The sequence below is a fragment of the Elgaria multicarinata genome, chromosome 2, assembly GCF_023053635.1.
Source record: "Elgaria multicarinata webbii isolate HBS135686 ecotype San Diego chromosome 2, rElgMul1.1.pri, whole genome shotgun sequence".
Taxonomy (NCBI): Eukaryota; Metazoa; Chordata; class Lepidosauria; order Squamata; family Anguidae; genus Elgaria; species Elgaria multicarinata.
Window position 1 is genome coordinate 65,859,001 of NC_086172.1, and position 9,154 is coordinate 65,868,154.

At 40.7% G+C, this 9,154-nt stretch overlaps 1 protein-coding gene across 1 annotated transcript in view; it reads left to right on the forward strand.

The window, feature by feature from the left end:
• The window catches only part of ESYT3 (extended synaptotagmin 3), a 47,955-nt gene extending 38,840 nt beyond the window's left edge, over nucleotides 1-9,115 (forward strand). The window contains exons 18-23 of the mRNA XM_063116637.1: nucleotides 1,372-1,871; nucleotides 3,816-3,914; nucleotides 4,791-4,922; nucleotides 6,631-6,736; nucleotides 7,440-7,489; nucleotides 8,487-9,115. Coding sequence (XP_062972707.1) covers nucleotides 1,372-1,871; nucleotides 3,816-3,914; nucleotides 4,791-4,922; nucleotides 6,631-6,736; nucleotides 7,440-7,489; nucleotides 8,487-8,523 — 924 coding nt within the window. The 3' untranslated portion in view covers nucleotides 8,524-9,115. The remainder of the gene's footprint in view (nucleotides 1-1,371; nucleotides 1,872-3,815; nucleotides 3,915-4,790; nucleotides 4,923-6,630; nucleotides 6,737-7,439; nucleotides 7,490-8,486) is intronic.
• Nucleotides 9,116-9,154: the final 39 nt, after the last annotated feature.

Consider the following 9,154-nt stretch of genomic DNA (forward strand, 5'->3'; position numbering starts at 1 on the left):
CACACACTTTCCAAAGAAAGATCTCAAGTGTGTTTCACAGATGCATATTCAACATATGATCTGTGTTTCTTTCTCAAGAGAAAAGTAATTGGGGAATTAATTTGAAAGCCCACAGCACTTACACACCTGGGTTCAAATTGTATCTCTGCTTACCTGTACATCTCTCAATAATAAGCACATGTTTAAAATGCTCTCTCTTTGATACCTAATAAGAGAATAGCTGCTGTTGCTACAGATTTTTCTCTTGGGATAAATGAGAAAGATTGTGACAACTACAATGATTAACCCTCCACCAATAGAAAAATGGATTTTTACCAGTCCAGTATTGCGGTCAAATGTACACTGAAAAGCATACAAATGAAATGTATGGTGACGTTTTCTAAGCATAACACCATTTACAAGTAAAAAAAAATCATGCCAATATTGAACTCTCTTTTTTTTTCCAGTTAAACAATATAGATGCATGTATATCATTGGGCTCAACAATTCCCCAAAATGTAAAGTTAAAAAATTTACAGAAACAGTATATGGGAATCTGACTTCAAAGTCTTTTAAACAAGCAAACAAACAAAAAAATCATACATATAAGTATAACAATTACACAAGTATCACCATGTAATAATCAATTAACCTGTCATTGCATTGTATTCAGAGATGGCACCTTCCCCTTTTCTTCGTATCAGCAGTGCCTGGCACTACCAGCTCCGAGGCTGCTTCTCTTGAAATTTTGGCTAGCTGGCTATGTGTCTTAAGACAACACAGAATTTGATCAATTCTAGACTTAGGTCTACTAAGAATATACATCCTTGGAATGATTATGCCATTGTGGGTTGTTAAATTTCCAAACGGTATAGCCATTTAAGCTATAAAAAAAACCCACCGTTGAACATGTGCCTGGATCATGCATTTGGAAGTATATTTGGTGACCATCTGGTCACAGCTGTCAGTGGCACCTTTAGAATCATAGAATAGCAGAGTTGGAAGGGGCCTATAAGGCCATCAGTTTTATTATAATGGTGATTTCACACCTCATCGTGGTTGAGAAATACGTTTGATCCCCCTCCGCCTCCAGTGCTGTCAGAGTGTGTTTTGATTCCACCTCTCAATGGAGGGTTAAAGTTGTAGCTTTATTTCTCTTGACTTTTGGACAGATTCCGAAGTGTGAGCTCCTCATACTTGTCTCGTGCCACTGATACGAATGCTGTAGTGCATGGATGGATGTTGGGGAAAACATTTTCCTTACGTGGAATTTGGAGCTTGCACCTCAAGAGTGCCCTTTAAAAGTAACTTTCAGCAATAGGAAACAGGCTAGATTTCTTTATCTGGTGTTTCTTAATGATGCGTATGATCATATTTCTTTCTTCCTTTTAGGCTTTGGACATAGAGGAACCTGATCCAGAAAGCACCTATACTGGGGTGAATGCCTTAAAGCAAGTTCCTATCCCTGCCACGGAGCAGGGTGGAAACCAAGGCAAGACACAGCCGCCTCCGCCGCCTCAACCGCCTCCACCACCACCACCACCACCCTGTCTCCAATCACTTCCATTAAAAGTAGAAGCGCCCAGAGCATCCCAAATGAGCACAGACTCGGGGGTGTCTGAATCCACAAGTGACAGGCAGGAGAACAGTGCTAACTCTAATGTAAATGAGAAATGGACAGAGCCAGTTGTGATAGAGGCAGTGGCTGGAGTTAAGGAGAAAGCAGGTCCTGCTGTCATGGGCCCCAAGTTCTTGACCCCTCCACAGACCATTCCAGCAGCCCGTACATTGCCAACCCTGGAGAGACTCCAGCTTGCCCCCAGCATGGCGTCTCTGGGCACCCTAGCCTCTTCAAACTTTGATGTAACTTGCAGCAATCTGGACCTCACTAAGTAAGTCTTATCTGAATGTTTGCATAAACGGAACATTACCTTTGTGCTTTATTTCTCCACTTAATGTGGCAACACAAGGCAGACTCAGCTACAGTCCCACTTACAACTGTTCCTCTTTTAAACAAGTGTTACTTTAAGAACATAAGAAGTGCCCTGATGCTGGATCAGACCAAGGGTCCATCTAGTCCAGGACTCTGTTCACACAGTGGCCAGTCAGCTGTCGACCAGGGATGAACAAGCAGGACATGGTGCAACAGCACCCTCCCACCCATGTTCCCCAGCAACTGGTGCACACAGCCTTACTGCCTCAAATACTGGAGATAACACACAACCATCAGGGGCTAGTAGCTGTTGATAGCCTTTGCCTCCAGGAATTTATCCAACCCCCTTTTAAAGCCATCCAAATTGGTGGCCATCACTACATCTTGTGGTAGTGAGTTCCATAATTTAACTATGCGCTGTGTGAAGAAGTACTTCCTTTTATTTGTCCTGGATCTCCCACCGATCAGCTTCATGGGATGACACTGAGTTCTAGTATTTTGAGAGAGGGAGAAAAATGTCTCCCTATCCACATTCTCCACACCATGCATAATTTTGTACACCTCTATCATGTCTCCCCTTAGCCTCCTTTTTTCCAAGCTAAACAATGCCAGTTGATGTAACCCTCCTTCGAAGGGGAGATGCTCCAGACCCTTAATAATTTTAGTTGCCCTTTTCTGCACTTTTTCCAGCTCTATAATATCCTTTTTTAGGTGTGGTGACCAGAACTATACACACTACACAGTATTCTAAGTGTGGTTGCACCATAGATTTGTATAAGGGCAATATGATACTGGCCGTTTTATTCTCAATTCCTTTTTCTTTTAATGCCTAACATGGAGTTTGCCTTCTTTACAGCGGCCGCACACTGGGTTGACATTTTCATCGAGCTCTCCACCACAGTCCCAAGATCTCGTTCTTGTTTGGACACCACCAGCTCAGATCCCATTAGGTTATACTTGAAGTTGGGGTTCTTTGCCCCAACATGCATCACCTTACATTTGCTCACATTGAACCACATCTGCCATTTGGATGCCCACTCTCCCAGCTTTGAGAGATCCCTTTCGAGCTCTTCACAGTCCCTTTATGTTTTAACAACATTGCCTGGTTGTATTGCAAATGGTTAGAATTATCTCCTTAAGTCAAGCTGGAATATTTGTGTTTAAAATATAGTTGCTCTTTTTATAGTTCTGCGACCTGCATTACTTTAAAAACAGGTGAGGTTTTTGTGTAGGACTCTGTAAACATGTATTAAGTCAAAGTCTGTATTCCTTAAATTAAAGGCTTGTATTTCACAAGGTCTACATTTGGAGCAGAGCAATACAACATGGATTCTTTTATATAGTACAATAAGTTTATTCTTCAGATATAGCACGGGAGTACAGAGCTTGGAAAGGATATCAACACACAGGCCCCATAGAAATATTATTATCTCCTCAGAGTTACATGCCACTATGGCTGCTCATTCTTTTGTCTGCTGAGATGCTAGGTCTTGCTAAAGGAGTGCTCTTTGTATTTCACAATAAGCATATATATTATTGTGACTGACGGTTTCTATGTTAATATGAATCTGCTTGTTGGAATATATTAAAACACACCTCGAGGTAAAGCAGACTGTTAATACTGCCAAGAGATGTAAGAATCGAATATATTTTTTCTTGGTATAGAGAAGTCTTCATTTTGGGAATTGTTTTAATGTGAGTTTAGGGGGCGTTGGAGAAAGATGCTATTTGTTCGTAAGTGTACCTTATAGCATTGGAGCTTGGGTTTTGGTTATGCAACATATTTATTTATTACATTTTTATATCGCCCAACAGCCGAAGCTCTCTGGGCAGTTCACATATGTTCAGCTGCTGGCGTGTGCAGGAGAAATCACTTTTTAAAATTAAAACTGTTATTTTGCAGTGGAACACTTCCTGCTGGAACACCCGTGGGAGAGATTCACCTCTCAGTGCGCTATGCTTCCTTAAGGCAGTCCCTCATTGTGCTGGTCAGTGCATGCAGGTAAAATATTTGATATATCTATTTCTGTTCATCTTGTAAGACAAATTAACCTTGTGTAGGGCTTAATGTTTGGTATGCACCATCTGGTGTAACACAACCAGGAAGTCCTATGTGCCTATACTAATATTACAATGTGAAATTCAACACTGTCATACTGCATCTTTTGAACATGGAGTGGAACACATGGAGCTGACGTGAACTTCTTCATCTTCCCCCATTGCCCTATCTTGGCCTTTGACCTGCAATACAGTTGCTCCACCTGCTCTGGCAACAGATCTAAGTGTGGATTGCATAGTTACACCGATGGGCAGAGCCAAATAGTTTCCAATAACTTGGCTACAAACCTTTCAAAAGGAACACTCAAGAACAGCAGTGTAAAACCACTCTCAGCCTGAGGACCGAATTCTGTGATGGAGAAGCCCCCGGGGGCTGCATTCTAGTTGTGGGCATGACCAAAATTCAGAAAGAACAGCATACTGTAGCTTAAAACACTTGCTGCCAGTAACTAAGCAGTTAGGAGAGACAGTTCAAAATTTTAGAATGGGGAAAAAGCTGCACCAAATTCGGGAAACCGCCAAACAATGTTTGGGGGGACAGGGCTGGAACCAGAAGAGGGGTGGAACTCCAGAGGGCCACATTCAGCCCCTGGGCCTGAGGTTCTACACCTGTTCTAGACATTGCACCATCAACTTTAACCCTTTGCAGTTGTCCCCACAAAACCTGTAACGTACAAAATTCTTCTTATTTAACCTTTTTCTCCAACTCTTTAGATGTAGGGAAGAGAAAAAGCTGTTATGTACGTGAACCCTAACTCTATATAGATGCTTCTTTTTAGTCGATTGATCACAAATATGATATTGCTTTCTGTCCCAAAAGAAATTTAATGCCATGCTCACAGCAAGGGGCACATCCATATGTCCGCATCTACTTGCTCCCAGACAAAAGATGGGTAACCCGAAGAAGAACGACAGTGAAGAAAAGAACTGTTAATCCTCACTATGATGAAAAGTAAGTAAATCCTGTAAGATTTTTTTCCTTTATTGAAATCTTCACATTTCATCTGCTGTACATATTGACATCAGTTAAGAATGTACAGCTTCATCTAGGCCTTGAAATCTGAGCTCAGTTAAATCTCTGCCTTAGTGGATGAGTTGGATCACGTTGATAGTAGAGATGGGCTGGAAGATTAAACTTGAAGCCTTTTCCCCTCATTTTAACCTGCTTTCTCAAAGCTGCTAGTTTGTTAAGAGAAATGGCTTTAAAAAACCTAATTTCTAGGTTTTCTCACAATGATACATACCTGCTGGTATGGAATTTATAAAGGGCTTCTCTACACAACACTTTTATTGTCCACTCATGTTTGGTCACTCACAGAAGTTTGTGGATTCTATAGACAACGTTGTTATTCTCCAGGTCCTCTCCTGTGCTTTATGACCTTTATTCCGTTTTTTTTTTAAAGTTTGGGGAAAGTGAGGCATTTTCTCTAGAAGCACAATCATTCACTTTAATGGCTCCATGAACTTCCATAATTGCACTATACCACAGTGCCATCTAGTGGTTGTATAATGAAACATATAGAACTTGCTGAAAAAGAAAAATAGCATGAGCCCATATAAAGGGCCTTAAAGGGGATTTCTTAATCCTGCAAAGAACCTGGAAGCAGATTCCTCAGGAAAACGTAGATAAAACCCTGGCGTAGAGAAGCCCTCTTTTCAGCTTTATTTCTGACATACAAAAAAACCTGTCAACTACTCGCACCACCTTTTAAATCATATACTAATCAGACAGGGACTCTGTGACTTGATACTACAGCAAAGCTGCTCAGTTCAAACACAGGAAAATAAATTCTAAAGTTCTGCATGATGATGTACTGTTCAATGTCTCAGCTTCCCTTTCCTGAAGAAGCTTTGCTTTTATGATCTAAGGAATGCATAATGAGTAAGCAAAGTATACTGAAGGGCCTGAGGAAACAATAATGCAACGTGCTGTTGGGCTTTCATCACAAGCCATGGCCTCTGAGCAGCTAGAGGTCTTGACACTAGGTGTGGAATGTAGTACACTGGGCATGGCAGGGTCATTTGAGGAGGCAACACTTCATCTTAGGGGACAGTATACTTTCTCCAGTGAGACTGTCCCACCTCTATAGTAGAATGATCTTTCAATTTGCACAGAGGCAGTACTAATCAGTGTCTCCCACTACCATATACTCATGCCATCTTCAGACTTCTAGTTATGGGTAGAGTCATAGAATAGCAGAATTGGAAGGGGCCTACAAGGCCATCGAGTCCAACCTTCTGCTCAATGCAGGAATCCACCCTAAAGCATCCCTGACAGATGGTAGTCCAGCTGCCTCTTGAAGGCCTCTAGTGTGGGAGAGCCCACAACCTAGTATAAAGTGGAAGATCTGAGACTCCAGCACCACACACCATAGTGTTCTCTGAAGCACAGATGATGAAACTAGAGTAATCTCGCTCATCTATCTGCTGCGGAAAGATCAATCATGCTTCCCCAGTCCCACTGTGCAGAGGCCTCTAATGAATTGGAAGGGCCTTATGTGATGAAAATACCCCACACATTCATCTAATTTGCATCATTCTAACTTTTATCATTCAACATTTGAAAGTTTAGAATGTCTTACATATCAGAGCAACATTCTGAATCATGTTTTTTGTGTTCATTGTTTAGTATATACACATTTTCTGTTACCTACTTTTAGATTTGAATTTTATGACACTTTAGAAGACGTTAAGAAACGAGCCTTAGATGTTGCAGTGAAAAATAAAAGGTCGTTTATTTCGCATGAAAGGAAGGAGCTTGGAAAGGTAAGGCATCCTTTAAAAACGAGTGCAAAAGCAAGGAAAACCCCGTAGGGGAGTAAAAAGAAGCCAAAGGCAAAAGTAGAACCAGGCAATCTTCAAAACGAAGAGTATTTACAAAAGTATTTACAAAAGTTTATTTACAGTGCCAAGGTACCTTGGCACTGTAAATAAACTTTTGTAAATATTTCGTTTTGAAGATTGCCTGGTTCTACCTTTGCCTTTGGCTTCTTTTTAATCCTTTAAAAATGTACAGCATGGAGAAAGTGAGCTAGTGAAATTGATTGCATGTGAGGAGAAATCAATATCTGCATTTTGCCATAGATATTTCCTTTCTCACAACTCCTGTATACTTGGAGATCAGATTCTCCGATACAAACTATTTCGTTAACTAATCATTCAGTCAATGTTATATTAATTCATTAAAAAATCAGCTGCTGTTCAGATTTTTTACTACATTATACCTTCACTCCTCTAATGCAAAGCAGGTATCTAAAAGATGGGGAAGAATGTGTGGAAAGAGGAAAGGGATTACCAGCTGTATTCCAATGTTCAAATCTCAGTATACACTTGCTTGGCCTTTGTGCCTGGTAATAGTTTTAATTCATTTCAAACTACACGCCTGTAAGTCAAACAGTTAATCAAAATATTCAAGCTTGCTACTGAACAAGTAGTAGGTGCTTTTAATTTTGGCTTCTTTTTTTTAAAGGTGCTGATTGACTTATCGAAGGAAGACTTGGTCAAAGGCTTCTCCCAATGGTATGTTTGAACTTGCAGCATATAAAAAGGGTAGCAACAGCTACATCTTGATTATAAAGCTTCACTATGGGGCATTGTAGTGACATACGATTATCCCAGGAAAATGGAGGGATTGGCCCTGCCTACTCCCGGGATCCCCTGTGTGTCATTTGGATGCACAGAGACAATCCCTGGATAAATGGCTGGTGTAGACATGCCCTAAGGCACTTCTAGATGCTGTGGTGACAGGACTGCTTAGGAGGCACATAATAGTGAAATGCAGGCAAAAAGGGACCCTGCCCTACTTATAACTACTTGTTTTTTTTAAAGCTTTTTGTCATTGCAGAAAAGGTCACTTCTATTCTAAACCCACTGGGACAAAAATCCCCATTTAAAGTGTGTGAGAGAATACATTAGTGTTCCCTGTCCCACCTACCCATGTTATGCTCTAGATTACTTCAATTTCACTTCTATTTAGGGATTGAGTAGCAGACCTAGTTTTCTACATGGATCTGTCACCTTCAGTCTAATTTGGCCTTCAATCATGGAACTAGTGAATGTCTAGAATTGCAGTGATCAAATACAAAGCGATCAAGTATGAACTCCTTGTAATTAGATCAGTGGTCTGTCCAGCAAGTTTATTAGTGGAGTTGCAAAAAATATGGCCTTCCCTCTGTGCTACAAAGTATTTAGATTTCAGGACACTCTGAGAACCTGTAGATTGACCAACTGCTGCTGCTCCTCTTAGAGTCCTGTGGCTTCATCTGTCATTACAGACAAGACTGAGTTAGATGGATCAATGGCCTGTGTAAAGTAGCAGCTTACTACCTGCCAATAAACCATTGCCTTGCTGAGTGATTAATATATCCCAAGTACAACCTGCTTTTTTTGTTACAATCCAGTTTATGGCCCCAGGAAAAGCTTAAAGGTACACATTGTTTGTTAGTATAGAAAATTGTGTGCTATACTATAAACTTATTTTACTGTAACATCTGAATCGACTGCTTTTCTTTTACAGGTATCAACTGTCAATAAGTGGACAAACCCAGAGCTGATATTGGTGCCTGAACAGCTGAATCAGTGTACATATGAACTCTATATATTTAACTTTTCAAGACTGCTACAGAATAACTGTAGATTTTTATATTTCAGTCACACTGTTAACTTATTTAATATACTGGTATAGAATATTTCTTTACTATATTTTTCCATAGGACCTGTTTTGGCACTAATCCTAATTGGTACACTCAAAACCAAGTTGTCATATTAATATTTGTATACTTGTGGCATGAATATAGGCCTACAATGTAGGAATTACCTCCAGGTTCTGGTTTTAACACAATTCCAGCACACTTGTTCTGTACACAAAAGAAGCTACTCCAAGACCATCTCTGCCTTACAGCTGCTATGCCTACAGAACTCAGGAACTTTCTATCTCTACTATTTGGTATATAAACCAATTGCACTTAAGTTGTGGACCATCTGACCAGGATCCAATCCCCTCTTTCTGGGATGTGAATAAGGAGTTCGTATGTGCTTGCACAGGAGGGTTGATAATTGTCACTTCTACCAGCATTGAGTCCTGCTGCTTGTGGGTCCCTAACCTTCACAGGCAGTGCAGTGGGGGGGCAGGTACAGTGGGGAAGGGATGGCTGGTACATTCATAGCCCTCTGAATCCCTGCTAA